We start from the raw sequence: 25,479 nt of genomic DNA, 5'->3' as shown, positions 1-25,479 counted from the left end.
AGAAAACCACCTCCTGCCCAGGGCTGTCTGTGCCACTCTTCACTCTTTGCACAGAGTACGTCACACTCTGAAGTGTCAGGCTCTCTCAACTGGTGAGGAAAGCAGGGTGACCAGCTTCATCTACTTTGGGGGTGGCCAAATTTGCACAAATCTCAACGTACCTGTGTTACTGTGACCTTTTAAAGGAGACTCTAAAACACCTAGCCACACTCCCTTTTCATTCCATCCACAGTCAATGAAGTGCCACTTCATTTTAGGGGACAACAGGGAGGAGGCTGATCTCACCCCAGGCCAGACCCCATCAGTGCAGATGTCTCTGTCTAACCCAGTTGTCTGGACTTCCCTTTCTAGTCAATGCAGGGAAATAAGTTGTCTCAACTGAGTTGTTTTGAGAAGCATTTCCAAATGACAAGCTAAGGTCCTGCAGGAGCCACCTCCAAAATTTCCAGCACACAGGGCACCCCCAAGGGCCCTACAACACACAAAGCCCAACTCTCCGGCCCTTCCATTCCCTTCTAGGCCTCCAAGGCCTTGCAACAGGCACTGCCTCTGAACATCCACTCACCGCCTGGGGCCTGCTCACTTCCCACCACCAGGACGCAGAGAGCAAGTGCTCTCCCAGGGGCTGATCAGGCCAGCTCTTGCCTCTCGCTTGTGCCTCAACTTCTCTGAACAAGAAATCTCTTGGAAAATGGGGCCCATACCTTTTTGCGGGTGACATTCCTTCTGCCTCCTCCAACAGCCTTTGCACCCATTCTCCAATGACTGCATACATGGACAGAAAATCAGAAACCTATAATATGTTACAGCTCCAAAAGTGTCATAAAAGCTGGTGGACACCTCAAAGACAGAGACAGCATTCAGACCTGGCAGGAAAATCTCACAAGCTCCCTGCTGTTTTGACAGGGGCAATTTCTAAAGCGCACACACCCTGGCAAGAAGAGATTACTAACACCACTGCTCACACCAGCACTACATTCATTTAGCAGCCTCAAAAGTCTAGCTGGACTCCCTGGCTGACCGGGAGGAGGCTGCAAGCTTCTGCTTAGCAAGAAGCAGAAAGTCAAACTCCACGTCCATGTTCACCACAGAACGTCATCCACATTTTAAATGTAGCAGTAGTAACTCATGATGACGGAGTGGAATAAAATGTGCGTCAGACGATGGGGAACATCTACTTCTGCTTGATTAATGAGTTGCATTGCTGTACTGCTGTGGAGCTCTGCAGGGCTCAATCCCTCCTCTGAGCACACGCAACAAACCCAGAAGTGACCTCACCACCAGCATCCAAGCCAGGTGTCTTCTCCTGACCTGTCAACTGCTCAGGTAGAAATGACCTCACAAGCACCTTTCCAGCCACAGCTCTGCTGCTATCCAATCAGTTCAGCACTCACAAGTGACCTCACAATCAACAGACAAGCCTTCTTCCTCCAGCTGGCCTATCAGGTACTCCATCAGAATTGACCTCATCATCAACAGCCGAGCCATGTGCCTCCTGCTGGCCTATCAGCTACTGACAAAGAATCAACTGGACAGGGGTGATGTTCTGGCATAGCTCTCTTAGTCACTAATGACCCCACTACCCACACACTGACCATGGGGCTGTGGCCACCTGCAGCTCCCCCTGCCTCCCCCAAGGCTCAGCCAGCTCCTGAATGGTCTCCCTGATCTACCTCGTGGCTTCACAATGCTCAGAGTGCAGCAAAACACCCATTACGGACCAGTTACTACCCCAAAAAAAGATCAGCTTTGCTAAGGTAATCTCTAAATGTAGCAAGACAGTAGGGCCTCATGTCCCAGGCAGAGGGAGAAGCCTTCCCGCAACTCAGAAGTCTGGTTCCTTCCCCAATGCTGAACAAACTCAGCAAATCCTCCACACATCCAGGACAACCAGCATTCTCCTGTTTTATGCCCTGACAATTGGACACACGCGGAAGGACTCAGGCCAGGGCATCTCAGCTGGTGAAACCAGCACAGCCACAATTCAGCAACTCTTCACCCTGACCTAGGAGCATGGAAAGAACAACAGCAAGTGGGAGCACTGGCCGTTCAGCCACTTTCCAGGCCCTTGACAAGCAAAACAGCTCCCACTTACACAGCTGCTCTGGAAACACCCTTCACGCTGCTGCCAGGCTCACAGATCTCGGGGCAAAGCAAGAGGCCTGGAGCAAAAACACCGGCTAAGGCACAGCGTGACATGCGGGACAGCCTCTCTCAGAGCCACTTGGAAATGCCGTTTTCAGAACAAACGAGGCCATTGGGAAGGGCCCCTCACGAGGACACCAGCAGCCTGCTCACACTTTGCCCAGCACCTCCCAAACGCAGCTCGGAGCAGCACCTGGGGCTGCGGTGGCAGCAGCAGCTCAGGGAAACGCTTTAACATGGGTCTCCGACCCCCGGCAGGGGCAAAGCTTCCTGCCCCCAACCCCAGCAGCCGCCCCGGCCCACCTGCTTGGGGCAGGCCGCCACGTCTGGCTGCAGGGCAGCTGCCCGCTCTGTGCCATGCTCACGGCCCCACCAGCCCCTGCTGCAGCTCCTGCAGGAAAGCAGCCCTGGGGCCAGCACCGCTGCCCCCGCCCCAGTGGGAGGGCACCCACCAGCAGCTGAAGGTGCCTGCAGCCCCGCCAGCCCCGCTCACGCCCGCTCTTGCCCGCTCCTCCCTGCGGCTTGGTTTCTGCTCCCCTTTCACCGCTGTTTTTCCACATGCTGCACTCTGATTGGCTGACAGAGCCATCAGTCAAAACCTGCCCTACCCTCCTCCCCTTGCTGGCCAATAGGAGGGCAGCACTGGGGGCAATGCCATGGCAACACTGTGGCCCTGTGTGACCCCAAGGGAAGCCCTCTCCCCTTCTCTGCGATGTGGCGCCATGTTGTGGGTGGCAGCGCGGGGTAGTGCAGGGCAGCGCGGGGCATTGCGGGGCCTTGGGGCAGCGCGGCCCCATATGCCCGGGCAGTGCGGGGCCCCGGGACGCGGCTGCTGTCCTGCCGGGGCTGGGCTCTGTCACAGTGGCCCTGGGGGGCTCCTGGTTGCCCTGCGCCTGGGGCTGTGCCAGGTGTGGGGGAGCAGCCCCCCCCAGGGCCTGTGCTGGTCCCGGCCCTGGTGCTGTCGTGGGGGCCCTGGGCATGGCTGGGGTGCCAGAGCCAGCGGGCAGTGTCCTGCTGCCCCCAGTGCAGGGCAGGACAGGTCCCTGTCACCCCTGGGACCCCGGCAGCCCTGGGGTTCGGCAGCCCTTGCACTGCTCCTGGCAGGGCTGGGGCGCGGCCAGGCAGGGGCTGCTCTCTGTGGGGCCGGGCTGGGTCCTGGGGGTTGCTCTGGAGGGCTGAGGAGCCCCGGGGGCACAGGGCAGCCAGGGGCAGAGCAGCTGTGGGCCTGCCGGTGCTGGGCAGCAGAGGTGTGTGGCCGGGAGGGGGCTGGGGCAGATGGCCCTGCTGGACTGCCCCCAGCATTGCCCCCTACGGCTCAGAAGAAAATGCTTGGTGTCAGCAGGGACTTGTGGGGTGCCAATGGCACCCCCACGTTTCCAGGATGCTCCCCCAAACAGGCTGTCTTCTGGGTGCAGAGGTCTGACTCCCATTTGCAGGAGGACAGGGGCTGTAGCCATCTGAGGACAAGATCTCTGAGCCCAAAATGTGCTCTGCCAAGTGGGAAGTGTAAATGATCCAAGGGGAAGGAAGAGAGGTTCTCCAAAACAAGTAGACACCTTGGGGTTATTACAAGGTGAAGGATCCATTTCCAACATGGACATTTCCAGCAGGCTCTTGAGGGCCCCACGGGAGGTACAGGACACCCCAGCCTCCAGGACACAGGACCCCTTTCCTGCCAGATCCAGATCCCAAAGGGGGACCCACTCCCAGGGAAACCTGGCCATGGATTGCCCCCTGCCATGAGGGGATGGAGCCAGCCTGACAGGAACCTTGGGGCTCAGGATAGCCCCAGCCCCAGGACGCAGGATTCCTGGCTGTCACATTGTCCCCTGAGCCAGGTGGGACCCTTAGGCAGGGCTCTCGCGGCAGCCCCCACCCTGTCCTGCCACCCCAAAGGCCCAGGACCCACAGCCATTTTTGGAATTAGCACTCTGTGTGCAACACCTCGGGAAGGAGCTCCCGAAGCCCCTACCCTTGGTGGAGAGCTGCAGGAGCGCTGGGAGCAAGGAACTGCAGTGCAGGCTGATTGTGTTGGTCCAGCAGTCCTCCATCTCGCTTGTCCCTTTGTGCTCAACTTGCCTGTCCGACCGGGGAAAAAGGACATTCTTTCCATCTTGTCACCCAAAACTCCTCTCCAATGTGTCCCTGCTCCTCTGCAAGTCGGTGAGCGGCCCTAAGGTAGCCCCGCTGCCTCCTGTCCCTACTCCATGCCATGGAGCAGCTCTGAAGGGCAGCAGTGGGGAGCATGTGAGCAGTGCCCAGCAGTGCCTGGGCCTCGCAGGGAAGTGAGGGCTCTGCCATGGCACCAGGGAGACCTCCCTGTGATGCAGCATATCCCACTGTGACCTCAGCTGGTGTCATCTGGGGGCTCAGTAGGTCACTGCCATGGAGATGGCACAGCCAGGAAGAAAGCAGAGAGATTTCCCCTCGTGTCCTGGAAAGCAGTCACCTCCCTTCAGCCCAGTTGTTCTTATTCGCTCTCCATGTCTCTATTTGTCAGGGTATAAAATAGGAGTCACGCATCACCACCATGTGCCAGTGGTGGGGTGCCCTGTGGTGGGGACAGGCGGTGTCCCCAGGGTCTTGGTGCTCAGAATGGGAGGAGGTGTCTGGAGAGAGCAGTGCTGTGCGTGGGGAGCCCTGCCAGGCTGGGGAGCTGGGGAGCGCTGCGAGGTGAGGAGGTGCCTTGGCTGGCAGCGCCCAGGCTGCCCTGGTGGTGTGAGCCAGGGATGCTGGCAGCCTGCTGCCTTCTGCCTGCTGAGGTTCAGGACTTGACTTTCCAAAGCTCTTGCCAGGATCTCCAGCCAGATATCCCACATAGACTGGGAAATACATAGAAATATGCAGCTTAGAGTATTTGGAGTATAGGAGGTCATCTTTCAGAAAGGGTTCCTTCTTGGAGATTCTTGAAGTTAACACTTCTGGGATCTGTCCAAACACAAGATTTTTTAGGCTGCAGGCATAGCAGCTGCCTCCTTCTCCTATTAGCAAAGGCTAATGGGGATACTACCCGTATCCATACTTGGTGCAGACACTCTTTTCTTCTCATGTGGCAGGACCCTAGAAACTCTTTGCTTATAATGCAGCATTATCCCCCAATTAGCCCTTACTTAACCATACAATTAACCTGCCTCCAATCCAGTGAATTCTAGAGAGGGTCTTGAGCCCTTCCTGCTGAAAGCCTCGCTGTTTCAGGGCTCCCTGCTGCACCCTGCACCCTGCCCCCTGCCCTGGGCTCTGACACAAGACATCCAGGGGCTGACATCCAGCAGGAGGCCGCAGAGGGCAGTTTGGATAATGTGGGACTTTTTTCACCCACACAGTTAACAAGGAAATGGTCTTGCCAAGGTGCAGCACTCAGAGGTGCCCTTTCAAGTGGCAGTGCCACAGTCATTAGCTTTTGAAATGGGCAAAATAAGGGAAACTCCCAAAGACAAAGTATTTCTTCAGAAAATAGTTGGCCTTTGAAAATACTTCTCCCAGATGCACAGTGACTACAGTGGGTAGTGATGCTCCAGCACTTGCCTGCAAGTCAGCAGGAAATACTTCACGGGTCATAGCTGAGAATCAGCTTGCAAAGCTGAAGTTGTTTTATGCAGATAACTTGCAAGCCCCCTCAGAATGATGTCCCTCACCTTTCCACATGCTCCTCTCTTCTCTAAGGCAGTCATTTCTGACCTGACAGTTCAGGTGTCCAACTCAGCTGAGCACCTTTTGCACTGTGTCCCTGAGCTGGTTGAGGCCTGCAGGTTCTGAAGCTCCTGCCTGATCAGCTCAGGCACAGCCTGGGCATTAGCTCACTCGTGGACTCTTCTTTGCAAGTGAAGCCCCTCTGAGATGAAATTGGAAGTGTGGATCTGAGGCTGATTTGGACAAAGGTCCCCTGGTGGCAGTGAGGTGTGGATAAAAGGAAGTGAGTGTCAGCTCCTTCTAGTGGTGCAGGGTTGTCCCAGCAGGCCTTGCACAGTTCAGCTCCCCCACCCATCATCAAAGTGTCCATTGGAGCCTGCAGTATGACTCCTTCTTGGTATCACACTATAAAAAATAAAACATTTCTGTCTGGTACTAATACATCATGTGCTACTTTGGGAAGGTTGATCTGCCAAAGGAAGCCTCCAGATAATGTCCATGGTGTATCTGGCCTGCAGGGGCAGCACGCTGGGGTCAGAGGAGACCAAGGCGAGGAGCTGTGCACAGCTTGGTAGTACGTCTGCTCTAGAGGGCTAGTCCTGATCAGGGTGGCTGAGGTTCAGCTGAGGTTCAGGTTGGCTCAGGGTTCCTGAGGAACTTGGTGTGAATTCAGTGTTGATCCTGATGGGAACTTAAAACCTTTCAGGCCCAGGAGGAAACCTCACACTACTCAGAAGGGCTGGCTTTGGAGAGACTGTGTCTGGTGCTAGCCACATGCAGAAAAAGTATTCCTGCCTTCAAGAATTGCAGTGCCTATCACCAGAGATGACAGAATCACTGAATCATTCATGTTGGAGGGGACCTTGAGAGGTCTCGAGTCCAACCTCCTGCTCACATCAGGATCAACACCGAATTCACACCAATTTCCTCAGGGCCTTGTCCAGCTGCATCCTGCAAGCCTCCAAGAAGAGAGAGTCCATAACCTCTCTGGACCCTTCTTCAAATGCCTTGTTACCCTCTTTGATTTTTCTCCCTTATAGCTAATTTTAACTGCACTTGTGTCACCTTATAGCCATTGCCTCTCATTCTCCTGCCATGAGTCACTGCAAAAACCTGGTTCTTTATTGGTGGTAACCTTGAGTTGGGAAGCTGCTGTGAGTGCCCTGCAAAGCCTTTCCCTTCTCTGTGCTGAACAAGGCGCATTCCCTCAGCCTCTCCTCACCGGGCAAGTGCTACAGCTCCCAACCACCTTGGGGCCTGCGACCGAACTCACGCCAAGTGACAAACAGCGTTCTTGTACAGGGAGCCCGACTGGACGCCGTATCTAGATGGGCTCTAAGGATGCTGAGTAGAGGGGGTAATCACCTCCTTCGATCTCCTGGCTACGTAGCCTGGGACACTGCAGCCTCCTTTGCTGCCAGGGCATGCTGCTGGCTGATGTTCATCTCGCTGCCCGCAAAGACTCCCACGTCCTTTTTCTGCACAGAGCTGCTGCCAGCTGGGCACTCCCCAACCCCTATTGCTGTAGGGTGTTGCTCTATCCCAGGTGCAGGACCTGGCATTTGTCATTGCTGTACTTCACAAAGTTCCTGACAGCCCATTCTTACTGCCTGCTGGGGTCCTCTGAATGGCAGCCCTCAAACATACAACTTTTCCACCCAATTGGGTGTCATCTATAAACATGATGGGATTTCCATTCTGTAGATCACTGATGAACCTCTCAAACAGGACAGGATGTGGAGTATAGACCCCTGCATACCCCACCTTTACCTGGCTTCCCATTAAAGCACAACCCATTCATGAAAACCCTCTGAGTTCATCATCCAAGCAGTTTTTTGCCCATCTGGATGCCTACGGGACATCCACTACTCTCCTCTCCTCCACAAATACTCGTCTTTTATCACAGAAGGCAATCAGGTGGGTCAGGAATGATTCACCTAGTGTAACTCCATGCTGACTGTTCCCAGACACCTTCTTCTCCCTCATGTGCCCAGAAATGTGATCTGAGGGGACTGGTTCCATGACAAACCCCTCACCAACATGAGGCTGAATGGCCTGCAGCTCCCTGGTTTGTCCTTGGGGCCTTTTTAGAAGATGGGCACAACATATTCGTTCTTCTGGTCTTTGGGACCCCTCCCCCCATCCCCAATCTCCACAAACTTTCAAAGATGATAGAGAGCAACCCTGCTGTCATAGCAGCCAGCTCTCTCAATGTCCATGGATGCCAGCCATACAATCCCATAGACTCGTAGGGGTTGAGTTCTTGCAAGTCATCCCTCACTCAAGACTTAGGCACTGCAGGTTGTTTTTCTCCTCAGGAGTCCTGACTCTAGGCACAACAGCTGAGGAGACCTTGTGGGTGAAGACTGAAGCCAGGGAGGACTTGACCAGTCCTATCTACATCCGCTTTTGCTAGAATCCCTGCCCCTTTCAGCAGTGAGCCCACATTTCCTTGTTTATTCCTTTACTGCCACTGAAGCAGTAGCAGCTCTTCTTCCTGTCCTTCACATCCCCTGCAAGTGTCTCTGTGCCAGGGGACCTATGGCTTCCTTAACACCATCCCGACTTTGCTGGACAATATCTCGAAATTCCTCCTTTGCAGCTTCTACCTTCTTCCCCTTTCCGTATGCTGCCTTATTGCCCTGGAGCTCATGTGGGAGATCCCTGTTTAGCCATGCTGGGGTCCGCAGGTCTCTACTAATTTTACAAAGTGTTTGTTATGGAGCATGCTTGTGCTTGAAAGGTGTTTAATAACCTGCTGGTTTTCCTGAGCTACTCTGCCCTTCAGAGCTGCCTCCCTTTGTCCATCCCATGGAAAAGCTCCATACATGCAAGCTACCCCTTCTCATATAGGGCATCCCCCTCCTCATCTTCCCTGGTAGTCTCTCCTGAAGAACTTGTACCCTGCCTTTGAAGAACTGCAGTCATGCGAGTGATCCCACCATATCTCAGTTATTCCAACCATGTGGCACTCCTGTGACAGCTTGTGCATCTCCATCTGCTCCTGGCTGCACCCCAGGCTGCATATACTTGCATACATTTGGGCGGCAGAACATCAGCTGTGGTGCCGACTGAAGATTTGTCACAAGGAAACATTTTAGCAGGGACCTCATGTATGCAAAGGCTTTGATTGCAGGTGGTGACATGCTGGCCTAGATAGCAGGTGGCAATGTAATGGTGAAAGGAGGTTCCCACTAAGAGAGCAAAGCCTGCAGTGCCCAAAGCCATGGAGAAACAGAGCTGGGCCATACAGGAATGGCAGGACAGGGGTTTGCTGCCTGATCTGACTCTGCAGCACCTTGGGGCCTGTGACAGGCTTGAACCAATCTGCAGGAAGGACAAGGTGCCACTGAAGAGGTGCCTGGTTCTGTGATCCAGCTACCCTGAGGACATCATTAGCCCAGTCCCTGCTCATATCATCCTGGGAGGTGAGAAGCTATTCAGGAGGAAGAGAACTAGAAGGATTTGAAAGTGCAGAGACTAGAGTGGAGCCCTTGGTATGATGTGCCTCCCATTTGTGCAGCATGCTTGGATGTAGACAGTACAGACTGTGTGTAAAGGCAGTGGTGGGATTCATTTGTTTGGGCACAGGTAGGAAACCCAAGATGCCCTGGGGCACTTGCCCCGCAACCACTGCAAAAAGGCATGGCTTCCTGTAGGTCCCATGCTGTAACTACTAGAGACATGTGGATGTGCTGGACACCCCAGGCATCCAACATGGCCCTGCCAGCCTTTTTCTATGTCATTAAATCAAGTGTCTGCACTGAATTGCATTAGCTGTTTGGAACATTGGGATCTTCCTATGTCTCAGCTTTATAGTGAGTGGAGCTCTAGTAGTAGGAGGCATCTAGTGTCGTTTCAGATGGCCAAGGGAATTCCCCACCTGGCCCCCACCTCATGCTCTAGAAGGATGGGGGTGTCATAGCTGCTTCATCAGAGCAAGAAGACTCTGGCACATGCCTTGGTCCATCTCTGTCTCCTCCAATGTCACCAGGTGTTTGTGTGTTGAGCAACTGACTCCCACCCTCCATCACCAGTGATTATAGTGGGAGCTTAGAGAAGGAGCTCCCATGCAGACACCTCTGTTGTGCACACTTCATTTTTTTGCAAGGGGAATCCCACCTCCTGTGCGTCTGTGGAGTTCACAGGACGGATCTGCATCCCACTGCATCCCTGGGGCTTCTAAATGGGCATGCAATGTCCAGACTGACTCATCTAAATGAAAACCTGAACCATGGGTGAATGACCTCCCTTCTTGTCCGCTTCTAGGTGTCCTGCCTAGTTAAGACATGGGAATATGGATTTCCAGGCTGGGATGTTTCCACCTTTCGTAGATAACCATCCTCTGATGAAACCATCCTCTGATGAAACAAGTGACAATGTTGTGACTGGTCTCTCTGCATTGTTTAGAGAGGGACCATCAGTGATTATTTTAGTTTGTTGCAGTGAACATTTCCCAGGAGGAGGGAGCACAAGGGACAGAGAAATTCATGAGCTCAGCTGGGCCTCTGTACCTGAGTGAGGCCAGTCTCTGGGGATGGAGGAAGCTCATGGCAACTGGGCAGTGCTGCCCAGAGACAGCTGTGTGCAGGAGCAGCTCCTCTGCAAAGAGCAGCAGGGCTCCGGGCACTGCCTGCTGCTGCTGACATGAGAGGAGAGAAGGCAGAGAGAAGTGAAAGGCAGTGTGGAGTGGGAGGACAGAGGAGAGCTCACTGTGAGAGAAGTCTTCACAGCCCTGAACAGAGTAAGTCTCTGGCTGTGGGGCAATGCTACTGAGGTTCCTGGAAGGGTCTTCTAAAACTATTTCATCCCATGACTGATAGATTTTTTTTAAGGATTGCTCTCCTTTGCAGAGGAGGGGGAGATGCTTCAGAGCAGGCATTCCCTGCCACACCATCACAGGGACAGGGCATGCAGCTACCTTCTCCCAAGGACAGCTGCAGGGCTGTGAAGCTGGGACGTGCACACAGGTCTGCGCAGGGCTGTGATTCAGAGCAGTGTTGCTGCACTGCAGAGGAAGGTGAAAAAAAGGGTACTTGAAAGGGAAGGAGCTTTCCTTGCAGGGCTTTCAGTTTCCTAATGTTGGCAGGGAGAAAAAAGGAAAGAGTTTTCTGGTTTGTCAAGGGCCTGGGACTCACTAACCTTCCCTCTCAGAGTTCAATAGGTCTGTGAGAAAGGTCAGCAAACTCTTTCAACCCCACCTCCACCTACAGCAGCACCAGCATCACCTTCATGGTCTTATTAGGGCTAATGTGACCTGCTCCTTAGGATCTGTGAGCACAGAGATGCCCCTGGACAGTGCTGTGATCCGGGAGGTTTCTGCAGGGCAGAACTGCACACAGAGAGGGTGGACAGGGTCTGTGAGTACGGACAGGGAAAAGATGTTGGGAGAGAGAAAGCTGCAGGCAGCAGGAGCAGCCCCAGGCAGCAGAGATGGGCAGGGAGTGAGAGGGAAGTGCCAACAGAATCGTCATGGGAGGATGGATTTGGTCAAGTCATGGTCAGTGGTCAGTCCCTCTGATGCAGACGCCTTCCTCTGAGCAAGCTCCCTGTGTCTCCTCTCCCACCCAGCAGAGCCTCTGCCCTGACTGCCATGGGGTCCAGGGCATGAGCTGCCCTCTCTGCAGCCAGACCTCCAGCTGAGGAGAGGTGCCTGACAAAGGGACTGAGAGTGACTGCCCTGCGATGTCACTGCCTGTGAGACGGCATGCCTAGCTGGTAAGGTAAGCTGACAGACTGTGTGCTGCCCTCTAGAAAGGCACTGCTGTCTCAGAGCACCTCTGTGATATCTGAGAGCCCCATGAGGAAGGTGCAGAGATGCTGAGAGTTTGGAGATGGTGGTGGGAGGCTGTATATGGGCATCTGAAAAGAGCCCTGTGTATCCTTGGCTAGAAGGGGAGTGTGGAGAGCTCCCTCAGGTGCCCTGAGAAAGGGTGAGAAGTTTGGAGATGTGCACTTTGGAACTGGACTCGTCTCCTCTCAGCAGGGTCTGGTTTCCTTCTAGGGCAACATATGAGTGTGATCATCCTCCAGCCCAAAGATTTACAAGCACAGGACAGCGGTGATTGAGCATAATACACAGACTAGCTGTCCTCACTCTGCAACAAGGGACAGTGCATCCGTTTTTCTCAGGATTCAGTAGAAATGCCAAGGATTTCTACCTTTGAGGAACACTCCCCAGGGGTGACAAGGACATCTGAAAGAAAATAAAAAATCACTGAAACTCTGTTCCTCAAACCTCATTCTTTAGAATTCAGAGTGAGGATGCTGAAAAGCCCTTCTAAACAATGAGTGGATTTCACCTGACAGAAATTGTGACTGTCAGAGCTGGTCACCCCCATTCCCCTGTGCCCACAGCTTTACTGCAGGACTGAGTCCTGTGGAGCCCATGGGCAGAGGTCCCTGCTCCTCACAGCACACTCAGCCAGTGCAAAGCGGAGCTCAAGCATGGGAGCTGCACAAAGATCCTCTCGGGAAAGAGAGAAGCAAAGTGGGGGGTTGTATGAGAATGGCAACTTTTGGGGGTTTCTTTGCTTGAAAAGCCTCCGCTAACTTCTCAATGTCTTTTCTCCTTTGCACAGTCCCCCACGCCCAGAGATAGCAAAATGTCCAACAGCAGCTCCCTCAATGAGTTCCTCCTCCTGGCATTTGCGGACACACGGGAGCTGCAGCTCTTGCACTTCTCACTCTTCCTGGGCATCTACCTGGCTGCCCTCCTGGGCAACGGCCTCATCATCACAGCCGTAGCCTGCAACCACCGCCTCCACACCCCCATGTACTTCTTCCTCCTCAACCTCTCCCTCCTTGACCTTGGCACCATCTCCACCACTGTCCCCAAATCCATGGCCAATTCTCTGTGGGACACCAGGGCCATTTCCTACTCAGGATGTGCTGCTCAAATCTTTCTGTTTGTCTTCTTGTTAGGAGGAGAATATTATCTTCTCACTGTCATGGCCTATGACCGCTATGTTGCCATCTGCAAACCCCTGCACTATGGGACCCTCATGAGCAGCAGAGCCTGTGTCAAAATGGCAGCAGCTGCCTGGGCCAGTGGTTTTCTGTATTCTTTGGTGCACACTGGGAACACATTTTCAATACCACTCTGCCAAGGCAATGTTGTGGACCAGTTCTTCTGTGAAATCCCCCAGATCCTCAAGCTCTCCTGCTCAGACTCCTACCTCAGGGAAGTTGGGCTTATTGTGGTTGGTGCCTGTGTAGCCTTTGGTTGTTTCATTTTCATTGTGCTGTCCTACGTGCAGATCTTCAGTGCTGTGCTGAGGATCCCCTCTGAGCAGGGCCGACACAAAGCCTTTTCCACGTGCCTGCCTCACCTGGCCGTGGTCTCCCTGTTCATCAGCACTGACCTGTTTACCTACCTGAAGCCTCCCTCCCTCTCCTCCCCAGCTCTGGATCTGGTGGTGGCTGTCCTGTATTCAGTGGTGCCTCCAGCAGTGAACCCGCTTATCTACAGCATGAGGAACAAGGAGCTCAAGGATGCCCTGAGAAAAGTGATTTCATGGACATTTTTCAACACTGGTAACATTGCCATTGTTCTCCACAAATGACTCCCCCTGTGTCCTGTACCAGGTCTGACCTTTGTTCATTTTATTTTATTTTTTATTACTAGTATTACTGTTATTAGTAGTACTTGTTATCATGTTGCTACACAAATGGTTCAATTCATTTCACGTTCACTGACGCTGCTCTGTCTCACCTGGTGCCCATATAAAGTTTCGTCCAACACTGGGTCAGAGCTGACTCCCTCACAGTATCTCTTTAATAAGGTAGATTCTTCCAGGTGCAGTGCCTGAAGGCTGGGCTCTTCCTCCGAAGCTGCTGTCCCTTATGCTATGTCCCCAGCACATTTCCTTCAGACAATCATCTCAATCATGCCGCATGCTGATCCTTACCCCAAAAGTCACCCCCAGACTAGGCTCCATGCCCAGCTGGAGGACTGCATGTCCAGCTGTGAGCCCTGGGAGGATGAGTCCTGTGCTGGGTCCTCTGCAGGGCCGGCAGGGAGCATGCAGAGGAGGTCCTGGGGCCGTCTACTGAGCCTCTAGACCATCCTCCTCCCATGGTAGCCCTCAAGGAGAGTACCTCAGGGCAAAGATTCAGCCCAGCTTGTTGTTGCATGAACAGAGAGGAGAAACTGTCCCAGGAAACTCCTCCCAGACCCAGCCCCTCATACCAGCCATTTCCAGCACTGGCCATTGCCCATGGTGCTGGTGAGGGGTGATCTTGGAATGTGACCAGCTAGCTCTGCCTGCTTGGCTCAGCACTTCCTTGGGGGAGGGGGGGGGAATGTCCAGTCCTTCCTGGGCTCTCTGTGGGCCCAGACTCCAGCACATGGTGTTCTTCTAACCCCGCAAGGACAGGAGCTGAGGACTGGTGGGATGATGCTGGGCAGGGGCCTATGGGGGCCAGGGCACCAAGGCTCTGCTTGGAGGTGAGGCTATGATTGTCCTTGGTCAGCATAGATGGGATGGTCTGGCCAGGGACCAAGGGCAGGAGAAGACAGGAGACAACAAGCAGAATATACAGCAAAGGAAATTTCAAATGAGTTAAAAAAAAAAGAAAGAAAGAAAAAAATAGTAACCATGAGAGTTTAGCAGCACTGGGGCAGGGGCCAGGAGATCTTTAAAAACTCTCCTGCGGAAGGCAAAATACCGACTTGATCTAACTGTAAAGTTAGCCCAGCTCAGAGCAGATCATGGTCCTGCAGATCTCCAGTGGTCCCTCCCAACCCAAATCCTCTAGGAGGAAGGGGCTGGAAAGTGGTGTCCTGGGCAGGGGACACTGTTGTGGGGCTGAGGCCTTGCTGCCATTTGTACTGCCTGGTCAACCCTGTCCTCAGAGTTACACAGTGAGTGAGTTCATCCTCCAAAGGAGTCTCTGCTCCATGGGAACAGGAGTCAAACCAGTGCAGGAGACTGCAGAAAAGTTCTCAGGAACATGTCAGACATTCAGCCCCTTTGACTGCTGAGGTGTCCCCAGACCAGTGCTTTGCCTCCTGGGTCTGAAGGGCTGAGAAATCTTTAGAGCCAGGGCAGATTGGAGTCCCACCTCCTGGGCCACCAGGTTACAGGGCATCAGCAGGGCTGTAGCGGCTGCAGGGAAGGAATCACTGACTGGGGCATGAGCTGATCTGTCTCCCATGTTGGCTCTCCCTGCTCTGGCTGTATTCCCAGCCAGAGGGGATGCAGGCTTCCCACTGGGGAAATGCAGGAGAGCCCAGTCTCATCTAGAGGAGCAGGGTCTCACCACACCTGCTGGGTGGCCAGGGCTGCAGGCTGCAGACCCCACTCTGTTCCCTGCACACCTCCTGCCTGGGACTGCAGGGTGCCCAGCAAGAAGGCAGGCATGCCTGGGGTCTGGTGCCATTCGTGTGGTGGCCTTTGGACTAGCCTCTGTCTGTAAGGGACTCAGGAGCTTCTCCGCCTTCATGTTAGTGGCAAAGTTTATGTACCAACTTGTTTTCTCTGGAGAGCTGAGGATTTAACTCTCTGGAGAAAGCGAAAAAGGAAACCCTTTCATCCATAAGATCACCCCGTCAACACTCTACTGTCTTCTGCTGCTCTATCACACCAGAAATCCTTTGGCAAGAACATTTTTTGGATTCTGAACCTCTATCTGACCATGCTGTGAGCAGAAGGTTGCACTACAGGCCTCCTGTGGTCCCTTCAGCCTGAATTATCCTAAAAGCCTATGACCTCGGGCTCCATTTCAAGCACAAAGTAAATGTCTCTGGGACAGGAGTCATTTGGGCTTTATGTGACCATTGAAAAGAAGGCAGGTGAACACTTCCTCCACCCCGTTGACTGTAAAGGCAGCCTGGGAGGCACTGCCTCAGGCATATCTACATTACCCCTGAAGTTCTTTGCATCCACCTTTAACCACATACAAGTCCATTGCCTGGATGCTCTCAGTGGAGAGGGGAGAAATGCAGGCTTTTCTGCAGGGTGAGTTCTCTACCTCTGTAGTTGCACCTCTAGAGAGATGGTGCAGTCCTGCCCTTTCTTTCCTGCCTGAAGCTTAGCCTGGATGGGGATGTGAATGTGGAGGTTGGATGTCACTGCAGTGACCATGAGATAGTGGAGAGGTAGGAAGAATAACAGAATCACTGCCCTGGACTGCAGCAGAGAGGATTTCATCTTGTTCAGGATCTGCTTGTCAGGACCCCACAGGTGACTGCCGTGGAGGGCAGAGGAGCCATGGAGCCCTCTTGGACCATCAGGGCCAGTGTGCTCGAAGCACAGGAACAGTCTAGTCTGCAGGAAAGTCCATCATGGCCTGGCCTGAGGCTGGCACAGATGAGCAGGTACTTTGTGATTTAGGACTTGAAAAGGCAGAAGGAAGTGCACAGAGGCTTGGAAGGGGAATGGGCTACCCAGGAAGAAGACATAGCCATTGCGTGTGGTGGGAGGGATGGAGTTAGGCAAGCCAAAGCTCAGCTGGAGCTGGAGCTAGGAAGAGATGAAGAGGGCAACCAGAAGGGCTTCTGTAAGTACATGGGCAGGACAAGGAAGGCAGCCAAGGAAAGGGTGGTCTCCCTGCTCAGTGGGGCAGGAGACCTAGTGACAAAGACAGGGGAAAGGCTGAGTGGCTCATTGCCTCTATTACCTTGTCTTTTACTGGTATTGTCTACTGCCAGGCCTCCCTGGCCCACGAGTCCTTTGGCAGCATCTGTGTTAACAAACCCTCACCCATGGCAGAAGACGATGCATCTGGAGAGGACTTTTGCCTAATGGGCACACACAAGTCCCTGGGACCAAACGGGAAGCACCCCAGGGTGCAGGGAGAGGTGGCCGGAGTCATTGCAACACTGCTGTTGATCGTCTTTTAAAGGTCAGGGTAATCAGGGAGGTTCCTGACAGACATTGCACCCATTTTCCAGAAGGGCAAGAGGGAGTATCTGGGCAACGACAGGCTGGTCATGTTCATCTCAGTCCCTGGGAAGGTGATGGAGCAAATCCTCCTGGAAACCATCTCCAAGCCTATGAAGGACAAGGCCTGGAAGAGGCAGCATGCGTTGACCAAGGGGAAATGGAAACCATGCCTGACCAACCCGATTGCCTTCTGCCATCAGATGAATGGCTTTGTGCACAATGGGAAAGCAGGGGATTTTGTGAACCTTCACTTTAGCAAGGCCTTTCACACAGTCCCCCAGAGTCTCCTTAGAGGCAAATTGTCCAGATCTGCCGTGGATCAATGGACCATGAGGCAGGTGGGGGATTGGCTGGACCATCAGGCTGAAACGCTGTGATCAGTGGTACAAGTTCCAAGTGGCAGCTGGTTACTAGCGGCATCCCTCAGTGATCAACATGTGGGGCAGGACTGTTTAACATCTTTATGGATGGCCTGCACAGTGGATGGAGCACACTCTCAGCACCTTTGTGGACAATGCATGACTGGGGGGAGCCCCTGGGCAACCTCATCTAGTTCCCTCTGCATTGACTGGGGGAGTTGGGACTAGGTGACATCCAGAGGTCTCGTCCACTGTGATTCAGTGAATGGTCCCCTGGAGAGCTCTGTAAAGAGAGAAGAGGCAGAGGAAGAAGAAAGGAGAGAGAGGCAGAAGAAGAGATCTGAAACATGTCCATTTAAATAGTTCCTCAGAACAAAGTTTCTCCATTCCTCCACTGCTACTCCAGAGTATAGCCAGCAAATGTATTTTGATGAATAATGTATATATATGTATGTACACTTGCATAGACAGGCTAATTCCTGTAGTGCATGAACATGGTGCTGCCAATGAATAAGAATGAAAAAAAATATTTGGCAATGGTAAAAACTGTGTGAAGTTTTGGAAAAGAGGATTTTTGTCAATTGTTGCACTGAGTTATTTGTTGAGAAGATTTCAACTTAGGACTAGAATCCACTTTTGGGGCTTGATTCATTGGACCACATAGAGAGGCTATTGCTGCCTGAGATGTCCTGGGGTAGCTGTGTTGCCATGTGGTGCTGTAAATTTTGGAGGTGGCTCCTATGGGACTTTAGCTTGTCATTAGGAAATGTATCTCAAAACAGCTCAGTTGAGACAACTTATTTACCTCCATTGACTAGAAAGGGAAGTCCAGACAACTGGCTTAGGCAGAGACATCTGCACTGACGGGGTCGGGCATGGGGTGAGATCAGCCTCCTCCCTGTTGTTCCCTAAAATGAAGTTGCACTTCATTGACTGTGGAAGGAATGAAAAGGGAGTGTGGCTAGATGTTTTAGGAACTGCTTTAAAAGGTCACAGTAACACAGGTATGTTGAGATTTTGCAGATTTGGCCATCCAAAAATGGATGAAGCTGGTCACCCTGCTTTCCTCACCAGTCGAGGGAGCCTGACACCTCAGAGTGCAACATGCTCTGTGCAAAGAGTGAAGAGTGGCACGGACAGCCGTGGGCAGGGGGTGGTTTTCTGAGCACTGGGCTCTGTGTGAGACACAAAAATATCTTGTTTAATGGTGCAGGCCTGATTATACAGAAACGTTTAGAAAATGATTTTAAAAATGAAAGTAGAAAGAAATTAAGACAAAGATTTAAAGCAAAGAAATGCTTTGTTATACTTTCCAGGTTTTCACTTTTTTGTGCTCTTATTGTCTTTCTTGATTTGTTCTGTTTCAGTATGCTGCTCTTCTGGGGTGATTGTGCTTAATCTTTCTGTGTGAAAAGGAAAGTGATTTTCAGAACTGAGGTGGGATGCAGTCACAGGGTCATGGACGGCTGGTGCCATGGGAGGTGCCCTGGTCCCCTCTGCTCAGCCTCCCTCTGCAGCTCCGAGGGGCTCTGGTTGCCCGCAGATCCCCTGTGAGATCTGCCAGGCCCAGGCATGTCCCTCAGAGACACTGGGGCCTCTCCAAGTGCCACTGGGTGCTTGTGGTTGGACACCTGAGTTCTGCCTGGAAAGGCGGAGGACTGTTTACTACATAAAAAAATATATACATGTGAGAATATTTTCATCAGCTGAAATGACTGAATAGTGTTAATAAAATGTCAGTGTTTTCCCATGATGACATAATGGAAATTTTTAATAAGGGCATGGATCTCAGGAGAAGCAATGTTGGTCTGCCCCTTAACTTGCGTTACCACTGCTCTGTCTATCATGCTGTGGATGTAATCTCAATAATCTCTCACATATTTCTACATGCCCTGATTAAACTGATCATTTCTAAAGCCAGCTGTGTGTCAGACTATCTGGACATATGCACTTTCCATAGTTTCTCAGTTTTCCTCCTCCCCTTACTCTTTATCATTCAGTTACATCTCAGCTCTCCAGTTGCTGCTCTGAGCTTCAGGGAGTCTGAAGCTTGCCTTGTCTTTCAGCAGTCTAATTGTCTCTTCAAACAACTCCTTCACTGTGTTTCTATCCAACCTTTCCTATCTATTTGTGAAGAGCATTTCAAGGAAGGTTTTTCCTTGTAGACCATGGACCTCACTGAAGGCACTTTGGACCTGACATACAGTTGAGGAATGTCTTTTATTTCTTCTGACATTGGATCAAGGTTATCTGTGTTTGATCGAAATTAAGACAAATCCTTCTGTGTCTGTTTGCAGCTAGTTCTCTAAGGAAAGCGGGTGGGAATTGGTGCACATGAGCTGTAATATTCAGCTGCAGCCTTATGTGGAAAAAGGTTAGATTTGAACAAGAGTGATTGAAGTCCCCATTGGCTGATGCGGGAACTGTCAGGGCTGGGGAGGTGGGGAGGAACATTTTTCATGGATGTCTGACCTCCAGGATGGTGCTTTTCCTACATGTCCAGACTTCATTAGGAGACACTCTGGATCAATCTCATTTGGAGAAGGTGGCTATCACTCTAGGTTGTAAGCTGAAAAATAAGGAAACCTTTAAAAGCAGAAATCCTTTTTTTTTTAATGCTCATTGAAATCTTCCTCTTGTAAATACACTGCTGAAACCTCTCCAATTAGCCACAGCAGAAGAATTGAAGAGCTGAAGAAAATTATGGGGAGAGGCATGCCTCCTTAGAGGTTTTTGCATTTTAATGACCCCTCGGGTGTCTTTGGTGCTGAGTCCATGAACCTCCGATGCTGAGAGGAGACTGAAGCAACCTCTCAAGAAGTTTAGGTCAGAAGCAAATCCCCAAGTTTCTTGGAGCGTTAATGGGTCCCAGTGAGGGTCATTATCAACAAAAGCTCCCTGGTGGCTGATTAGAGGAGAAAGTTGGAGGCCCTGATTGCAGGTAGGCAAAGGCAATGTGAGGGTGGCTGTGATGCCAAGTCAACCTTGATGTGTGTTATCAACAGAATGGCCAAGATCCACAGCCAGCCCCTGTGTGGGGGGAACCTTTCCCTCACATGTTGCTCAGGGCTGTTCCTGGGGGCAGTGTCAGGGTGGGGGTGTGCGCAATGCCAAGTGCAGGACAACAATACAGCACCTCCTGGGCTCCGTGGAGGTGAGGAGGCAGCAAGGCCACAGTGCTGTAAGGAAACGTCATCTTCCCATAGGCCTCGGTGGCAGAGACACCAGCCATAGGAAATGGGACAACGACCTCAGTTTTGTTGGAGGCTTTCAGCCTTGGCATTGCCCTCTGTCATCTCCACCACAGACTGTCCTACATTGTCCCAACCCTGCACCTCTTTCCCCGCATCCTGTAGACAACCAACGTGCTTCCCCACCTTGCTCTCACTGCAGGATCTCCCCACCTTTACTGACATCTCCTGTCCTTGCTGGCTGTTCCTTGAAACACAAAGCCAGGGGCTGATCATGGAGTCCCTCTGGGTGTCCTCTTGCACCACAGCACTACCCTATGAGTGACATTCTTGTTACCTGAAGTGCAGTCTGAACCTCTCAAGATGCACTTTGTGGCTCTTTCCCCTTGTCATGCTGCTACCTACTACCAAGAAAAGCTCCATCATCTCTGAAACCACCCTGTCACAGGCAGTCACAGGTGACTACTGTATTGGCCTTAGCCTCCACTTCAGCAGGCTAAAAAAGCCCAGGTCCCTCAGCCTCTCCATACAGGCCATGTGCTTCAGGCCCCCAATGCCATTTTGGCAGACCTCCTCTGGACCCTCTCAGTTGCTCCCCATTCCTCCAGCACTGGGCAGTCCACACTGGGACACTCTGTTCCAGACATATGGCCACAGCAGTGCTGAGTCCAAAAGGGCATGGTTTTCTGATAGGTCCCATGCAGTTGTGCTAGCAAGCCCATGCATGTGACATGGCCCTGCCAGACTATTTTTATGTCATTATATCAAGTGTCCGCTCTGAATTACATTAGCAGTTTGCACTGTAGGCATGTAGGCACTCCATGTGTCTCAGCTTCACAGTGAGAAGTGCTCTAACAGTAGTGGGCATCTAGTCATTTCAGATGGGCAAGGAAGTTCCCCACCTGCTCCCCACCTAATGCTCTAGAAGGATTCGGATCTCACGCTTGCTGCATCAGAGCAAGCAGACACTGTCACATGCCTTGGAGCACCTCTGTCTCTTCAACTGTCACCAGGTGTCACCAGGTAACTGACTCCCACCCTCCATCTCCAGTGATTATAACAGGAGCTTAGACAAGGAGTTCACATGTAGACATCTATGTTGTGCTCACTTCAGCTTGGGCAAGGGGAATCCCACCTGCTGTGTGTTGGTGGAGTTTATGGGAGGGATCTGAATCCCACTGCATTCCAGGGGCTTCTAAACTGGCATAAGATGCCCAGACTGACTCATCTGAATCAACACCTGAACCCTGGGTAAATGAACTCCCTTCCTCACCGCTTCCGGAGTGGGACATCTCCACCTCTTGCAGATAACCATTCTCTGATGAGACAAATTGTAATGCCGGAATCAGTCTTCCTTGAGTGCTTAGAGAGGGACCAAGGGTGATTATATTAGTCTACTTCAGGGAACATTTCCCAGGAGGACGGAGCACAAGAGACAGAGAAAGTCAGGACTTCAGCTGGGCCCCTGCTTCTGAGAGGGTCCAGGCTCCTGGGATGGAGGGAGCACCTGGCAACAAGGCAGCACTGCTGAAGACAGCTGTGTGCAGGAGCAGCTCCTCTGCAAAGAGCAGCAGGGCTCCAGGCACTGCCTGCTGCTGCTGACATGAGATGAGAGAAGGCATAGGGAAGTGAAAGGCAGTGTGGAGTGGGACAGAGGAGAGCTCCTTGTGGGAGAAATCTTCACAGCCTTTTGCATGGTATGTCTCTGGTTGCAGGGCATTGCTACTGAGGTTCCTGCAGGGGTCTTCTAAACCCATCTCATCCCATAACTGATAGGCTTTTTAAGGATCGCTCTCCTAGCTCCTCCAACGCACAGGCAGTGGAGGAGATGCTTCAGAGTAGGGATTCCCTGCTACATGGTCAGAAGGAGAGGGCATGCTGCTCCATTCTCGCAGGGATGGCTGCAGTGGTGTGAAGTCAGGGAGTGCACCCAGGCGTGCCCAGGGCTGTAATTCAGAGCAGCATCTGGGCAGTGACTCTGCCACCTGCAAGGATCAGCACTCAGCCTGCCCAGAGAGCTCCCCATGACACTGTGGGGAGAAGCTCTGAGCGGAAGGAGTGACCCCCCAGCAGGTCAGGTACATTCTCCTGCTGAGAGGGTGCTGAGTGGGTCGGGGGTGCTCACAGCTCTGGCTCATGCACATGCCATGTCTGAGGGGTCTTTTCAAGAGGAAGATCAAGAGAAGGGCTACTTGCAAGAGAAGGAGCTTTCCTTCGGGTGTCTGCACTTTCAGTTTCCTATTTTTGGCAGGGAGAATGAAGGAACAAGTTTTCTGTTTTGGCGAGGAAGTGTGACTCCGAAACCTTCACTCTGAGAGATTAACAGGTCTGTGAGAAACCTCAGCAAGCCACTTCATCCCCACCTTAGCCTACAGACAGCATCAACATCACCTTTGTGACCTCATAGGAGTTTAGGTGACCTGCTCCTTAGGATGTGCATGCACAGAGATGCCCCTGGACAGTGCCCTGATCTGGGAAGTTTCTGAGGGCAGAAGAGAGCACAAAGAGGGTGGGATGAGGTCTGTGACAACCGACTGGGAAAAGATGTTGGGAGAGAGTAAGAGCTCCTGGCAGCGGGGACAGCTCCAGGCAGCAGAGATGGGCAGTAGAAGAGAGAGAACTGCTAACAGAATCATCATGGGAGGATGGATTTGGGCAAGTCATGGTCAGTCCCTGCAATGCAGACACCTTCCTCTGAGCAAGCCCCCTGTGTCTCCCCCTCCCACTCAGCAGAGCCTCTGCCCTGACAGCCATGGAGTCCAGGGCATGAGCTGCCTCCTCTGCAGCCAGACCTCCAGCAGAGGAGAGGGGCCTCTCTCCTGCTACGGGCCCAGTTCATGCTGCCCAACAAAGTTGCTGACAGCAACTGCCCTGCAGTGTTTCTGTCTGCGAGGTAGCATGCCCAGCTGGGTAAGGTGAGGGCTTTCCTGAGTGCCCATCTGCCCCTCTCTCCTTGCCTCCCTTGGCAGCAGGATCATGGTGTTGCTCCTTGTTTCCCCTTCTGTCCATGCTGCTCCTGTTCTCTCAGGCTCCCTGGGGTTGGTGGGTTTTCAGCTGCAGCTCAGACACCTGCCCTGCGAGTTGTGCAAGAGAGGGGTCTGCTTGGGAGTGAGGTGTCTGCAGCCCCCTTCTAGCCTCGGTGGCTCCAGGAAATGCAGTCTGTGGGGTTGGGAATTGAGCCGACTCTCCCTTAAGGAGAGCCCATCTTCAGTCCTTAATGTCCTTTGACCATTTCCCTGTCGTGTCCTACCAGACTTTGAGCTGCCCTCCAGAAGGGCACTGCTGCCTCATAGCATCTTTGTGATGTCCAGGAGACCCGTGAAGAATCTGCAGAGATGCTGAGAGTATGGAAATGGTGTTGGGGAACTGTATATGGGCATCTGAAAAGAGCCATGTGTGTCCTTGCCTAGAAGGGGAGTGTGGAGACCTCCCTCTGGTGCCCTGAGAAAGGGAGAGATGGTTGGAGAGCTGCAGTTTTGAAACTGGACTTGTCTGCTCTCAGCAGGAGCTAATTTCTTTTTAGGGCAACATATGGGAGTGATCATCCCCCAGCTCCAAGAGGTGCGAGGAAAGGACAGCTGGGAACAAGGCTAATAGACAGACAAGCTGTCCTCACTCTGCACCAAGCGACAGGGAATCCATTTTTCTCAGGATTCAGAGTAGAAATGCTGAGAATTGCTGCCTTTGAGGATCACTCCGCAGGGGTGACAGGGGCATCTCAAAGAAAATAAACACTGTTAAAAATCCCCCAAACTCTGTTCCTCAACTCTCATTCTTTAGAAGTGGTGGTGCAGATTCTGAAAAGCCCTTCCACGTGCCCAGTGGATTTCACCTGAGAGGAACTGTGACTGTCAGAGCTAGTCACCCCCATTCCCATGTATCCCATCACTATACAGCTGGACTGACTTCTCTGGAGCTCATGGGCAGAAGTCCCTATTCCTCATAAAACACTGTGCCAGTGTGAAGAGGAGCTCAAGCAAGGGAGATGCGCACAGATCCTCTCTGTAAAGAGAGAGGCAAAGTGGGGGGTTGCGTGGGAACTGCAACATTTGGGGGGGGGTTCTTTGCCTGAAAAGTCTCTCCTAACTTCTCAATGTCTTTTCTCCTTTCGACAGTCCCCCACGCCCAGAGATAGTAAAATGTCCAACAGCAGCTCCCTCAACGAGTTCCTTCTCCTGGCATTTGCAGACACACGGGAGCTGCAGCTGTTGCACTTCTCGCTCTTCCTGGGCATCTACCTGGCTGCCCTCCTGGGCAACGGCCTCATCATCACAGCCGTAGCCTGCGACCACCACCTCCACACCCCCATGTACTTCTTCCTCCTCAACCTCTCTCTCCTTGACCTCGGCTTCATCTCCACCACTGTCCCCAAATCCATGGCCAATTCTATGTGGGATACCAGGGCTATTTCCTACTTGGGATGTACTGTGCAGGTCTTCCTGGTTTTCTTCTTGTTTGGAGGAGAGTATTGTCTTCTCACAGTCATGGCCTATGACCGCTATGTTGCCATCTGCAAACCCCTGCACTATGGGACCATCATGGACATCAGAGCTTGTGTCAAAATGGCAGCAGCTGCCTGGGTCAGTGGTTTTCTCAATGCCCTCCTGCACACTGCTAACACATTTTCAATACCACTCTGCCAAGGCAATGTGGTGGACCAGTTCTTCTGTGAAGTTCCCCAGATCCTCAAGCTCTCCTGCTCTGACTCCTACCTCAGGGAAGTTGGCCTTCTTGTGGTTAGTGTCTGTTTAATGTTTGGGTGTTTTGTTTTCATTGTACTGTCCTATGTGCAGATCTTCACTGCTGTGCTGAGGATCCCCTCTGAGCAGGGACGATACAAAGCCTTTTCCATGTGCCTGCCTCACCTGGCCGTGGTCTCCCTGTGTGTCAGCACTTCAATGATTGCCTACCTGAAGCCCCCCTCCATCTCTTCTCAGCTCTGGATCTGGTGGTGGCTGTTCTGTACTCAATGGTGCCTCCAACAGTGAACCCCCTCATCTACAGCATGAGGAACAAGGAGCTGAAAGATGCCCTGAGGAAAGTGATCTCATTTCTCAGCAGTGGGAACACTGCCTTTGCTCTCCACAATTGAATCCTAGGGTATCCCAAACAGCCCTGAGCTTTGTTTGTTCCCTTTATTTTTATTATTACTACTATTATTATATTATTTTTTATCATGTTGCTGCACAAATGCTTGGATTCATTCCACTTTTCCTGATCCTGCTCTGTCCCACCTGGTACCCACATCAAACTGTGTCTAATGCT

At 52.4% G+C, this 25,479-nt stretch overlaps 1 protein-coding gene and 1 pseudogene across 1 annotated transcript; both read left to right on the top strand.

The window, feature by feature from the left end:
* Positions 1–12,725: 12,725 nt before the first annotated feature.
* On the top strand, positions 12,726–13,244 carry LOC136996095 (olfactory receptor 14C36-like; the record flags this gene model as incomplete). Its single annotated transcript, XM_067317089.1, has 1 exon — positions 12,726–13,244. A coding segment is annotated over exon 1 (519 nt), but the record flags the coding sequence as incomplete, so codon positions are not given.
* An 11,109-nt stretch (positions 13,245–24,353) lies between these two features.
* Positions 24,354–25,264, top strand: LOC136996109 (olfactory receptor 14A16-like; annotated as a pseudogene).
* The last annotated feature ends 215 nt before the right edge of the window (positions 25,265–25,479 follow it).

The sequence above is a fragment of the Apteryx mantelli genome, unplaced genomic scaffold (genome assembly GCF_036417845.1).
Source record: "Apteryx mantelli isolate bAptMan1 unplaced genomic scaffold, bAptMan1.hap1 HAP1_SCAFFOLD_20, whole genome shotgun sequence".
In the NCBI taxonomy this organism is placed as follows: Eukaryota; Metazoa; Chordata; class Aves; order Apterygiformes; family Apterygidae; genus Apteryx; species Apteryx mantelli.
This window is presented reverse-complemented; position numbering and strand designations above follow the sequence as displayed.